The sequence below is a fragment of the Saccoglossus kowalevskii genome, chromosome 9 (genome assembly GCF_978046115.1).
Source record: "Saccoglossus kowalevskii chromosome 9, keSacKowa6.1, whole genome shotgun sequence".
Taxonomy (NCBI): Eukaryota; Metazoa; Hemichordata; class Enteropneusta; family Harrimaniidae; genus Saccoglossus; species Saccoglossus kowalevskii.
The window spans coordinates 25,343,139-25,358,403 of NC_140649.1; the positions used below are offsets into that span (position 1 = coordinate 25,343,139).

At 35.6% G+C, this 15,265-nt stretch overlaps 1 protein-coding gene across 1 annotated transcript; it reads left to right on the top strand.

The window, feature by feature from the left end:
• The first annotated feature begins 665 nt into the window (after positions 1-665).
• Positions 666-10,227, top strand: LOC100366887 (protein SSUH2 homolog). The gene is made up of 11 exons (XM_078006171.2): positions 666-719; positions 1,524-1,602; positions 2,535-2,619; positions 3,567-3,696; positions 7,610-7,670; positions 7,919-8,103; positions 8,491-8,570; positions 8,767-8,847; positions 8,947-9,025; positions 9,257-9,361; positions 9,627-10,227. The coding sequence occupies exons 1-11, from the start codon at positions 717-719 to the stop codon at positions 9,744-9,746; spliced, it is 1,008 nt and encodes a 335-aa protein (XP_077862297.1). The 5' UTR covers positions 666-716; the 3' UTR covers positions 9,747-10,227.
• The last annotated feature ends 5,038 nt before the right edge of the window (positions 10,228-15,265 follow it).

Here is a 15,265-nt window from a genome sequence, read left to right on the forward strand (position 1 = left end):
TTCAATACCCTTGTGTCCCGCGCTGTTTCCTACACTAATATAATTTCTTACACGCAATGTTTTAGAGAATGTGATTATACATATTGCACGGGAAATGATATGCACATGGATCAGTCTATAGCTTTGTGGATAGATGGTCTCTCGGGCATACATTTAATGATTATGAAGGTTTCGCTACTTGTGACTTTGACACCCGCAAAATGACACCAGAAATAATACTATACGTGTCTTAAATGAAGTATGCCGTGGGCAGACGCGGTAATCTAGTGATCACTAGTTAATTTCCAGGCAGCCTGTATTTGCATGCAATATGCCAATGGCACTCGCGTACTACAATAGAGTATGCCGTTGTTAAACTTGAACAATAATTCCATGCACGTTATTTATTTATTTATTTATTTATTTATTTATTTATTTATTTATTTATTTATTTATTTATTTATTTATTTACAAATGTCTGACGTGTTAACGATCGAGGATATTCCTAAGTAAACATCCCCTAGACCACACAGGAAGGTGCCGATATGATCGTGCCAAGCACGCATGATAACATGATTTCATTCAAACTCATTAGTTTACAGTTTATCCAGTCAAACGTCATATCACGTGATACACTACAGATAATCGTTGCGGTGGTACGGGCTTCAGTCTACAAATGACGTGATTGGGCAGAGTAGGGTGTGACACTCTCGCGAGCAACAACATACATTCAGGCAATGGTGAGTATTGGAATTATTATTGGCGACAATATAATTCGAATTGCACGTCAGTCGACTCGAATATGCGCGGACATGCGCAGTAGCGACCGTGTGTGTGTGAGATTTTTGAGAGTTGAACTTGATGAATATATTACACCATTCTGTATATTTTTGTTCAAGTTACCAGCAAAGTAATTACAATGTCGTAGTTTTTGTTACGTCGGCATATGTGACTACATCGGATGACACCCTATGTCAACGCTGGTATAACGGAACAAGCCGATATTTAATTCACACTGGATATATGTGCTTTCTGATAGATAGGTGTGCTGAATGTTAATTAATTAATATTGCATGTAGACACAAGCAAAAAAAACGTGTCGAAATGCCGACGTTACGACGACTCATTGGCTAAAGTTCCTATGTCAGTGTGTTGTTAACGACGTGTTTTACAGTATACTTGGGGGTAAAGTCCAAACTTGTCTGCATCTCCCATGTAAACATTGACATGTATGATTACCTTGGCTGCAATTAAATGGTGCAACACTACAATTTACAATTTACAGTACTTGCAACCAATGCGTGAGCCATGCGTGTGAAATTGTTTAACCATTCTCTGTGTCATTGTCAGTTTTTGCCCAAAACAACGGTTGATGTAGGTCGGTACCAGGCGACGGGCGTAAGCTAGCCAAAGCATGTAACTACATGTTATGATACAGACTATTTACTGTTTCGTCAAAAAAATAATGACCATTAAACAGCAAATTAGTACCTCGATTCCAAAATATACTCACTGCAAATAAACTTTTATGTGTTTCATTTCAGAACAACTCCACGTCTTTCAGTTCCAGTGTCAAGCAAAAAGTAACTCCGGACCCCCCGAGGGGTTATGATGATTTATTACGTATGTATACAATAATTCTACAGTCCCTTGTGGCGGTTCATATTGACAGATCGTGACGAGTAAATTATTAATATGCTGTTACAAATGTAATCCATAAAATGTGTAACGGGGTTTGTCGTGCATGTCAATGACTACAATTCTACAATATTAATAGTTGGAAAATATATTTACACTAGTCATGTCGATTGTCGTACGCAATCTCATTCAACTGACTTTTGCAACTGATACACGAGCTGAAATTACATTATCGAATGAACGATATCTACGTATATTTTGTAATGATAACGCACGAACTTTGCTTGTCTTAAACTTTATTCCATTTTGCCAGTTAATCGGTGAGTATCGACCAATGTGCCCGATCCATAAAAGGCAAAGTAATTAGCAATAACGTGCTCGCCTTGCCCTTTATGTGTTTTGGCGGCTTTACTAAAGATATTGTCAAAGTTACATCCAAAAATGTAACGTAATTACAACGATATTTGTTATCGAGATTTATTGTCACTTACTAGATCCAGAAATAGCCAACGTAATTTGGCAACTGTAAAAAAGAAAGTACTGGCGCTTTGCATTCACAATACTTATTTAAATCTCATTGACAACGCATGCAAACCACAACGTCAAGGGGACAATGTTTATTTTTAAAGGATAACCACCGTATTCAAAATTTCACACACAAATGAGTGGAATATACAATGTCGATGAGTGCCCACTTAATATATAATTAAACATTTGAAGACACGCCTTTGATGAATATCTGTTCATTTATTTACGTAAACATCGCAAATGTTGTCAAACGCTTTGCTCCTCGACACGGGTGTGTACAGTAGTGATCACGTGACTGCATATGACTGTAAGCTGTTGTGCTTTTATGCTTTACGCCGCAGTTATCTCTGTTAAAATGTAATCCTGTGTCGTCTGTCCTAATTCAACAGGTGAGGAATGCGTATTGATCCGACCACCCACAACTCCAAGACCGTCACCTCCACCGGATGTAGTCGAACAAAAACACGTAGTGGGGTAGGTAAATTAATGAATCGAACCTAACGTTAGTAGTACTTACCAGCAATTCAGGGCGCATGCGCATTTTCATAGTTCATTATTGCATTGGACGAATATAGCAACGAAATTCTTAGGTTAAGATGAATCACTACATAATGAACTTGACCAGAGAGTTAAGCCACCCTGACACTTGCACGATTCTGTGGCACGGATTGGCACGACTCGAGTCGTAAACTGACGTGAAGTGTGCGTAAACCCGTCGTGACTGAGTGCCATGTCGGGACGAGAATTTTGAAATGTTTAAAACGTTGGTCACGAAAAAAATTCGCAAATCCATGCCACGACTGTCACAAACTTCCACGAATAGCTCACGAACAGCTCACGTCCGAACTGCGCAAACTCATCGTGCCAATGCGGGAAGTGCGTAAACTATGCGCAAACCATGCGTGAACTCGTCGTGCCAGTTCGTGTCAATGTGGACACTAATAGGCACGCATTCGTGAACTATTCGTTAACTTGTCGTAAACTCGTAGTGAACAGTGCGGGAGCCTTCCAGTTCGTGCCGACTTGCAACGACAAAATCGTGGTCTAAATTGTGCAAGTGTCAGGGTGGCTTTACAGTCATTCTTATCATGGTTTATTGCACCAGCTCTATATAGTCAGTTATATACGTCATAGTCCTACTGATTAGCACAGAAAAAGTGAAATATGACATGGCAGTGAAGGAGGGACGGCAAAAAACTGCCAATGAAATGGAACGCAGGAAATACGATATAGAAAAAAACTATCAGTGTGGGAGCTAGAATGAGAAGTGGGTCATATGTCACGACACAGATTAGAATTTGAAAAAAGGTAAAAGGTCACAACAGGTATCTGATTAAGAATTTAGAAAAAGAGGTCACATGTCACAAAAGTAGAATGAAGGAATTTTATTTAATGATGCAATTGATTTTTTTTTCAATCAGTGATGGTCATTTAACAAAAGAAGAAGCTAAACAATGGATTTTATGTTTAGCGTACGATGACAGGTATCCAGAACATGTTCTAAAACATCTGAAAGTCAATTATGTGTCTACATCTTACTCCAAGTTACACGTAAGTATTCGATTGATTTATATAAACATCACCGAGTTATGTTTGGGATATCAAGGGTTTCTGAGCATAATGATTCATCTGTAAAAGAAAATCGTGCTGGCTGGGAATTCGTAATATGCATGCTCAGTGAAAACGTGACGTTGCACATGGTAACTATAGTCAATACAAAATAATGTCAATTTGGTTCAAATTTTACACAGTAATTATGATAAAATAATCATTTGCAAAATTTTGACACAGAATTTTAGCGCGGAAACATCATGGCATTCAAGAAATTAAAAAAGTTTACGCCGAATTACATATTATATTATAAGTTCTTGTCATTTTAAAATGTAAACATTTTTTAAAGGTTTTCTTGGTGAAACGAACTGAAAGGTTCACATTGTTTTAAATTAAAAGAAAAACACAAAAAAACATTTTATTTTAGTGAGTTTCTAGTTTCATTGATAATATTTGTCAAGTATATTGTAAAGGAAGTTTTTTTATTGACATTTGCCGCAAAACTGTTAGGTATGTGGCTGTGTTTTTTATTCCACCTGTTACCTGTGTAGAAATCACTAAGAAACTTAAATTAAATAGAATAAATCATTAAAATTAAAATTGAATTGTAGCCATTTACCGTGAGTCTGAACTCTTTTAAACGTGGTCTCAATTTTTTTTAAATATAAATACGTATTTATTATTAGCCGTTGTTGGTTATATAAAATGAAGAAATATGCAATAGGATTTATTTTCTATAGTACATTGCACAATAGTGCATAATCTGAATTCGACGCGAACCCTTCTAAAGTAATTAGAGACGAACTCAAATTAGTATGCGCTACTGAACATGTTAATGCGCATATGTGCAATGCATTAAACCTTCTCATTATATATAAATAAAAAATAAAGGAAAATTATCACACTAGAAACTCACCTGATTAAATGTCACTTTTAAAATCAATAATAATATATTACATTTCAGTCCGTACCGCAGAGAATAATTTTACCATAGAAACCTAGGCAGCATTGATCATTATCCAGGATATTTCGGATTGTTGTTTCTCGAAAAAAAAAATCAGGTGACCGTAAATTGTTTTACTGTCGGCATCCTATTGCTATTAATAAAAATATAACAAAGGTGGAATACAGTCAATCGAAGCGAATGTCCTAATGCGGAACTATAATCGCCCCACGCAGTTTGCATGCACTATGTCTACCTGTAAGCAGCGTGAACTAAAGGGATCAACGTACTATTGCGAAGTAGTGAAAACAACGGTTTCTGCATAGTTCACGTCCTAACATTTACAATACAACCCAATACTTTCAGTCACAATGGAATTATCATGTACCCATTTATTATGGTTCACGGGAAACATGAATTACCTTGCCAGAGCTTAAAAGGGCGTTGCAAACTAAACTAAATTTAAGTGTGTTTCAAGCTTTAATTCGTGAAACCAAGCAGGATATTTGATATAAAGGAAACACCTGTCTTGTACAATACTGATATCCATGTGTTTGTTAACGCTAGACGATATTACTTCCTTTCATTCTTAGGATCGAACAGGAACCATAGTATATTGTTCAGTTTATGCCCCAGGAATAATAGTATCTTCCACTATAATTGCGATCATCCGTTATAAATATTACCTCCCCAATAAAAAAGTGATTACGTTCCATTGAATATTAAATTCTATCTAATTTGACAGAAATATTGTTCTTCTGATTTTTCGAATGGATAATGAATCTCACGCCGTCGGCAATGACGTCATTCGTCCGTTTCGGGTCGGTTCTGATGTCTTCATATACTGTTGCATTGAGCCGTCATTATCCGTCATCTCAGCAGAAATAATAGCAAGCACGGGACATGTGACAATGCGAGAGTACTATTTAAGGTAGGGATGCAGGTTCGTGGGCACTTGGGAGTGAATTTTTTTTTTTTTTTGCTTTTTATTATCCAAAAAGTCTTGACTATGGACTGTTGAAATTTTGTACAATTGTGAATAGTGCAACATACTCAAAAACGATTTTAAAATATAGATAACAGGTGCAAACATTATCTCTTTTGAATGCTTAGCAAGATTTAGCAAGGCTGTACATAAATAATAAAAAAAAACATGGTAAAAAATAGAAATGACGGGATCTCCATATTATGCACTATATTTAACTTTGTACAAAACGATAATACATTTAAATTTGAAACTGTAACAGCCATTTTAATTATGAGCATTAGCAAACTTCTGACTGAGTGAATTGTTATGCAAATTAGCAATTATCTCAGCTTCTTTTTAGTGCACATTGCAGAACTTTAAAAAAATAGCTCCTATACGCTTTGACCTTTTGTTTTGAAATTTTCACAAATGATTAACAGTGTGTTTATCTTCAAAACGCCGTCGGGGCATTGTTTTTAGTTGAATAGTGTTACAGCAATCGTACAGACAACTAGCCTGGGTGTTAATTTATGCATAAACTTGAAGTAGTGAAATTTGAGCTGCTGCCCTACAAAATTGACAACTGGTAGACAGTTTTCAAGACGGCACTTTCTTCATAGTAAACATATGTACCCATAAACCAATTTTCACAGGAAACAGAAGCATGGTTTAGAAGCTAATTTTTTTAAATCACTTTTGACCAAAAAAGCACATTTTTTTGGCACATTTCAAACTACCGTGTCCATAACAATAAAATACTAACAAAACCTTAAAATTCATACAATAAGCTTTCCGAAAATATATAGTTTTGTGGACAAGAGAGGTCATCTTGGTTTCCTAATTAAATAATTAAAATACTTGTCAGGTAAACTGCATCTCTACCTTAATAGTATATAGTCATTACATCCGTATTTCTGTATTTGTTACAAAGCCAGGCATATTTAATGATTTCTAGGTAACAGAGTACGACTCTTATCTGCGATTTTCTAGGTTCAACAAATTACACTGTATCATTCTGCCCAATGTACCGAGCTCACTGTATTCCCATGGGAGTCTGATGCCTTAGCCGATGAAAAGATCTTGCCTGTCAGTTCTTGTATTCTGTTCATCTGATGTTGCTGATTGTAATTCTAGTACACATTATAGTGTGTTCTTCCGCTCTTGGCACCATACCTAGTCTTGTATTGGGAAACTTACGCCTTATCCGATCGGAACTATATGAGTTGTCAGTTCCCTGTTGATCTGATAAATACAGCATAAAATGATATGAATAGGCAGTCCTCAATAGAATATGAACGCCCGGGGTTATATGCATCACTAAAGTTTTTGTTGTGTACACGCGCTTAAACTATAATACTCCTCTACGCCACTTTCTGTAATATTAACTGTATTATGCCTCATTCCTACTGAGATTAGGGGGTGAATATATCTCGTTGGTAAATTTCAAATTGACGCATTGCATATAATATAATATTTTTTAATATTTATATTCATATATATATATATATATATATAGGTAATATAGGTCGGGAAAGTATTTTTTTTTAGAAATTGTTGTTCAGTGCTGTATATTTCAAAATGGATTAAGATTCATCTTAAAATATTGTCGTTTTGCTCACGCACATAACAGTATAAGTGTTTTGGGGGAAACGAACATGTAATGTATGATACACATTATCATCACGCTTTTCATAGTTTTGTATTCATCAAACTAATATATAAAAACAGCGTGATGTGCATCATGATTGCGTGCGTGTATATCTACATACAATAGGGAAACATTTTTGAATTAAAGGTTATTTTCAGCTGGAGGTTGTGAACGTGAATGCGACATAATTCATGTAATTTGTTCCCGCTTTTAGCGTCCATATAGAACTATTGTCGTTTGAAAAAAGTTGGTTAATATCATATTGTCAATAGGTCCTTTATCTGTGTGTAGTTTGTTACGAACAGAATCACCAATACTTCAGTATTTGGTAATCATGACATATCATTTTTTTCAGTACAAGCTATATTTATTTTGTGAAGTACGGATTGTCAGATGGAGGCGCTCTCCGCACCGAGGTAATAAGCTTTGTGTGCAGTCGGACACACCATATACCTTTGGTCCATGGATACACCAAGTTAATCACACCACTTTGGATATGTGAGCCATTGTTCAGGCAACTAGAAGTGTGAGGTTATTTAGTTACTATTTCACACTATCACAAGTTTGTTGTGGTATAACGTGGCAGCGATACATAATATATGTAACATAACAATCTTAAATATTGGTTTAATTTATATGACGCTGTCGTACTAAATTTTCTCAGGTGGACCCGTGGACGATGGTAGCAATGGTCAAGTACCGTTACCATGGGAAATCCCCGTGCGTCCTGTTAAGGAATTCACAGAGCACACCAAGACCGTCTACGTGCCCCATTCTGCGTTAGTACGTGCGTGTGAATATTGTGTCGGTAAAGGCAACGAGAATCTAGGTTACGAAACTATCCGTACGGTATGTATTCCTTGTTTTAAAAAAAAAATCCTAAAAAATCTATAAATCTGTCAAAATCATTAGAAGTATTCCTTATATTCAAAGTCGTACTAGTCCGTAAAATGGGACTGAAACTATTGTATTCAAATAATTGAAAACAAAATGGCCGACATTAGTGTCCAATCAGAACGTTGCTCACCAAATAGTTAGTCTCTACTATATTCATATTTGGTTGACTGAAAAAAAAACGTTCTCTGTATCCCGAATTATTGTTATGAATATCTTTATTGTATGAATAAATATTCACGAAAGTGTACATTTCCAGTGTGTATCGAGCTTGGTGTTTTCTCCTAACTACCCAACACGCGCTATAACAAGCGTTCATCATTGTTATTTCCTTGGATACAGGTAATATGTGACCCATGTGACGGTCGTGGATGGACAAGTAATGGAGGTTGCTCTGCATGCAATTCTACTGGCAGAAAAAAGTATGAAACTGAGACATTTATTAATAAACTTCTGCATTTTCTGACTTCACGTTAGCAAAAACATATTATAAATACAAATAAAATAAAATGGTATGATAAACAACCTTTCGTAAAATAGAAATTGCATAGAAATACGTCATGTCACGTTGTCACAATGTGTTATGAATACGCAATTATTTTATTTTCTAAATCTCAGGTCATTGAAAACTTCAAAGACTTGCTGGCACTGTGATGGGTCGAGAAAGATAAAATGGCACATAGAAATGACGGTGTACTTGTACGTACTATTGAATACATAATTTTCTGAAAAGTTTATTTAATACAGAGATTTTTACCACGTAACCATGAAATTCAACACCGATTTTTTTCTTCACAGTTACACGCGCATTGCGGATTATATTGCTAATAATCTGGATATACCAAAAGAAATGTTTCTACAATCAACACACACTACGGTAATATATGAATGTTTGATTCAGTACTTACCCAATAATTATTAGTCTTAATTATGACTGATTGTATTTACTCCATTTTTATGTATGTACGTTGTCAAAAAATTGGCTAGTTGGTTAAACCATTTTAATCATCGCTTGTTCGAATGTTTTTGTATACGTCGCATGTAACCCGTTTAGAGCACACACTGCGCGACTGGACGCTTCACAACGATGTTTCACTTGTTTTGTTAGGCCAGTCCTGTTCTTTCGATAGACGAAGATAACATTAAAACAACTGCGAAGAGATTTGCTGACAGGCACTTGATTGATTATCACAATGAACGAGTCTTGCAACAGGTATATAGTCAGTGTGCACTCGATAATAATGTTTACCAAACTTGAGTCTAAGGATGCGTATGAAAATGCACAAATTTAACAACATCTACTATAATTATGATCACGCTTGATTGAAATTGGTTGTGGGAGTTTATAAATTGAAGCACACATGGTCTTTAAAATATTGGTATGATCATTGCTATCCACATTAAACGATCATGTGTTTTATTTATTTGTTAATTATGATGTTTAAAAAGATTCACCCGCTCTTCATTTTATCTTGTAGAGGGTACGAGTGGCTCCCGTATTTGACGTTGAATGGACTTACAGGAACAAAAAGGGAAATGTATGGTTGTATGGAGATTTTCTGAAAGCCGAATCAACTGACCTATCTAGTATAAAGTAAACAAATCAACCCGCCTCGACGCCACAAATTCAAATTTAGAACCTATTTTCACATGGATTTTGCGAGTTTAATATTGACATTAATGTGTTACATCACGTACGACTACGTACGACTTTAACATTTACTTGAATGGAGAGAATACACATGTTGACAGTGAGGAAATTAATCTTCTTGAAAAAACAGTACATATAAACCGTGCTCTCTAGTGACGTAGCGAGTATGTGACGACACGGTAAATACACCGCGCACAGTATCCATATTGTTTTTTCTGTGGTCATGTCTCCTCTTTATAAGAGTTGCAATATTCTAAATGACGAATTATTACACAATCAAATAGTTAGTTTTCTGTTCAAAACGATACTGCTATCATCCTAGCCCCGAATCCACGGCGTTGTCGATCCGTTAATTTGAATCGCAAACTGAGTGGATGTACACGTTTTTGACGAAGCAAATAAACCAATCCTAAACTCTTCAAGTTGAAGTCTGAAAATTTGATTTTATTGTAAAAAACAACAATTAGACTTCTACGCTGCGCAATTTGGTAAAATTCCCTTTTATACACATTTAATTGTGTGAGTTATTCTTGTGTGTCAAAGATATTTTGTCATTAGCAGGATGCAAGGTGGTGGTTTATGATAAAGCAGCTGACGACTGAATGAAAATACCAGGTTTTTTTATTCAGCTAGAGGGCGCTATTTATCAACATATGCTTTTAAACACACTGCATGGATGTATCGTGACTCAAGATTACGTTTTGACATGCTTTCTTTAATGATCCTTTACTCGATAAAACAGAACACACCTTGGGGATGTTTTGTGAGAATGTTTTCGTGTTTGTAATAAGTGATAAAAGCAGTTTTTGGCATGTAAGGCAATATCACTGAAAATAACACAGTGGTTTTAATAATCTAGAGTGGTTTTAAGAATGGTTTTGCTTGTAGTAATATTACATGTCAATACATTAATTTATGCGACCTGTCAAACTAGTGTATTATTCTTAGCTAACTTGCCTAACACGTACTTCCGCTATTTCAAGATATATCACGTGCAGTCAATGAAATATGTACCTCATTTAAAAGGCATCATGTTGGAGAACAAGAACAAGGTTGGAGTGTGAACAATAATGGACGTGGTGCACAACTGCAAGAGCGGACATGAAATAGATATTTATTACTACTGGTAAAACGCATATTGCTTCATTGTGTATACTCTAAAACATGCAATAAGATAGCTTATCGCCTTGGTATAATGACAGGTAACGATACTCTTTGTGGTCACAGTAACATAGATTTAGCTCAGATGACGTGTATTGCAAGACAGAACCAGCGACCAACATAAACGAAACTTGTTTCATTAGTGATATTGCACTGTTGAAGTTAACTTCCATTTTGTTTTCTGCATCAACATATCACAGTTTTTATAATGATTATATTACTTATGTCAGTTATTTAGGCATATAGTTATGATAATAATGTTGTACGATTTAAAATATGGCAAGTATTGCAATACACTACATCGTATTATAGTAATTTGCTTACACTGTAGTATAAATGACTTTTAGATAATCTAACTTTGAAAACCGGATGGAACAGTATTTTAGACAATCAGCTACCACAATAGTACATGTATTCCGGAGTTTAAAAATGTTTAATTCTAGATTAGTAGACTTGCAATCTAACTAGAACTTTACCTCTGCCAACATAACGTAGATTCGTAACTATCGTAGTATTTTGAATCTGACTATGCCGTATTCTAGGCTTATCATCTACATAGTAGTTGCAAAATTATTTAATATAACCTGACGTTTCGAACAGAGTATTCTTCCGCAGTGATAAATATCGATCGCCTGTGTTCTCTGTTTTCCTGCGAAGCTATGTAGTCATGTTATACAGGCCACTCAGCTCCGGAACGTACGACATAATCCCAGAAGCAAATTCCCTGCAGAATTCTGTAGGTACACTCCGAGTAGGACAAACTCCAGACAGCACAACGTATGGAGACAATGTTATTTAATATGAGTGAACCATAAGCCGTAATTTTTATAGTTGAACATCCTTTTTTTTAACTATATAATATATTTATTAAGTCCCGCGATTTAGAAAGTCCCTATAAAAATATTATTTTTGTTAAATAAAGACTGAAATATGTAAAATTTTAGAGTTACATCAAGTGAACGTTCTTCATCTTTCCTTTTGTATTGCATTTTGCTTTACGAGGGGCTGAGACTAGCGATGACACGATGCCATCTCTGTGTGGTTTTGCTTGGTTGAAGGGTTTGTGAACGAGGAGATTCAGAGTACCGGAGTAACGTTTAAGAACACGTGAATTAAATCGTTATACTGTACCCAAACAAACTTATCCAAGGACTCTTTCAAAAATGTTAAATTAATAGACAAAAGTACATGATGATAGGAAACTATTTTAACGCAGCATGAATTGTTATCTGTTACAGGACTTGTGATCTGTGAGGGCGCAATAACAAATATATATGTGTGTTTAGACACTGCAAATTATGTGAGTAATAAATTTTAATATTGTCAAACCAATAGTGCTGTAGTTCAGAGTGCTTAAAGCATGGGACCGGGAACAGCCACTGGTGGCGCTGTATACAATCTAAATCTATTTAGTCTTTGCCCAACGCTCACATCGGAGAACACTTGCACAGACATTTAAATTGAATTTGGTGACCAGTAAAATGTAAGAAAAAGCGTGTACAGTCTTTAAGTAACCACAATATACGAATATACGTGATTCCGGCGTTTCATAATAAATTCTTTCTATTAATTAATTGCACCTTAAAATAATATTCATGAAATATGTCTACATCGCGACCTTGTTAAAGTTATTAGCATACTGTATACGCAGTGCGCATGCTTATGGCATTTTTTCCGTCTTCTCCAACACATGTGTCATCACAGTGAGGTCAATTGTATTTTACGTTTTATGCAATAGAAGCATTTGTCATTTTTCAGTTCCAAAAATGTATGTCAGCGGTTCCTAAACTTCCTTAGCTTTCATTTCTTACCCAATTCAAAGTCGATAATTATCATTTGGTGTAAGTTTGGCATAGCTATCTACTAGTACATAGTGCTGCAGTAGTGTTGCGATGTTTGTTGACAAGTCATTTTCCATATCTACATCTACATACATTCTCATTAACTTCTCATTTCCGGGTCTCCCTCTACACTCTACATACATTTTTGGCACAATATCTACAAAAAACATGTCTACTTCAATGAATTTCACGGATTTCTATTGATTTTTGTTCGCCCATAACTCTGGATATCCGCTGAATAAATTTAACGTAAATCAGACAAACTCTTGAGTTCCTCACCAATTGATGCTAAAAGTATAAAACGGTCATTTTGGCATATCAGTTTTGTCCGTTGTTTACACTAAACGTATCAAACGGGCGAAATTTACGCAATTTCCGTTTAGACCATGACGTTTATCCAAATGGAAATTCGAACACAGATTTACCTAGAAGTGAAGGGCATTTTCGTAAAAGAAAATGCCGTCAATCCGGCCATGGAGCTAGCTCCATGATTCGGCAAACGATTGGGACGGAAATACACATTTTCATGCGGTGTTCTTAGTTACCGCAGTTCCAATGATGATTACTTGATCTACTCTGTGTAATTTTTACTGTATCGTACACTAAACTAATACACAATACGCAGATATCGTGGGAATTTGGTGTACGCACACTGTCAACAACACGTTGCGTTTAGAGCTTTCTGCGACTGTGGGAAACTGTTTTCGTTTATTTTTCCCGTCGGGCGGACAGCGTCACTCTGTATGTTTATGTTTACGTTCGTACTTACTTTATACTCTATTTATGTTTGATCTTAATTATTGCAATCCTAGTATTGATTGATATAATTAATCCCCGACACCTGGTCAGCGCAATGTATTGTATTGGCGGCACCTTTCATGTGCGCTATATATTGCGTGACCATTTCCAGAATAGATCAGAGTTCTTTCAACCATCAATCGAACGTCTCTCCGTAATATCGACTTTACCGACCTATGTATTTCCCCTACCACAGCGACTCACATATAAGTACATACCGACGATTTTAATTAAAGTTTCTCTGAGACTCACATGAACAAAATGATTAACGTTTACTAAAACGTCGTGCAGGGAACCGACGTTTGAAACTCTCTAATCGCTTTTAAAATCCAAATTAAATGAAGGGTTCAAATTTTTAATATCATGTGACGTATTATAAAGCTATAGACAAATATCTGGCAGTTTGATGGCAAAACTTTCTGGATATAAATACTCAGATGATTTACGAACACATATCGTATATCATATATATTAGTTTTATCTGACGTATATACAACGAAAAACTGACGTAGTTGAAAGATGTAGACTACGCGTAAACGATACAAAACGTGTCGGTGGCTACTACACTTCGTGTGGACAGTTGAACGCAGTGACGAATTTGTGCATTCGATACGCTGAAAAGAATATAGGAGATAGCTATAATAACAATAGCTATACAAAAATATCCGGCATGCGCGATTCAACATGCTCAGATATTAAATCAGTTTAAATAGTGATTAATTTCACTTCTCATTGTATTGTACATTAAAGTTAACAGTTTGATGGCAAAACTTTCTGGATATAATATATAATGATTTTCGAACATATACATATACCCATAGTTATGTTTTACAAAGATATTAGTTTTATCTGACGTGTATACAGTGACAAACTAACGTAGTTGAAAGATGAAGACTACGTGTAAACGATAGAAATAAACATGTCGGTGGCTACTACACTTCGTGTGGACAGTTTTATTATAAAATGCGTTGATTTTGTTCACTAGAACTCTAATCAATAAAACTACAATAAAACGGAAACAATAATATTGAAAAACACTACAGCGGTGGTCGGAGAAGTCTAATTTAACGACTCGTTACAGTGATTGCAATTCAACGATGACATTTTTTTCTCAGAATCTGTATGAAAAATATGAGAAGTTTAAAAACATCATCTTCCTCCGTCAAGTTCCGAATTGCGCCATATTTATTTTTCATGTCCCCACTACGCTTTGGAAAACAGCGTCAAGGCCAGCTGAACGCAGTGACGAATTTGTCCATTCAATAGGCTAACAAGAATATAGGAGATATATACAAAAATATCCGGCATGCGCGATTCAACATGCTCCGACATTTAATCAGTTTAAATAGTGATTAATTTCACTTCTCATTGTATTGCACTGTAAGTGAGTAAGTGAATAATGCCTTGTTTCTTTCTTTTTTTCAGACCAAGATGGAAATGGCACTACTACCCATGTATTATATACTAATGTCGATTTACCATTATACTAATGTGGTATTTACATTCAAAATATATGCTTGCCTCTGGACCGAAACAAAAGCATAAGAGCGAATGGATCATTAAAAAGATTGCGGGTCACGATGAAAACACCAATGCATCAAACACTGCACATGAAAGTGAATGAACTCAGTTGAAGAACATATTATGAAGAGCGTAGCCAAACTGA

Excerpts from the sequence above, each read along its gene's own strand:
- LOC100366887 (XM_078006171.2), top strand. Across the intron at positions 9,026-9,256 it reads TACAATCAACACACACTACG|GCCAGTCCTGTTCTTTCGAT; the intron begins GTAATATATGAA and ends TTGTTTTGTTAG. Across the intron at positions 9,362-9,626 it reads ATGAACGAGTCTTGCAACAG|AGGGTACGAGTGGCTCCCGT; the intron begins GTATATAGTCAG and ends TTTATCTTGTAG.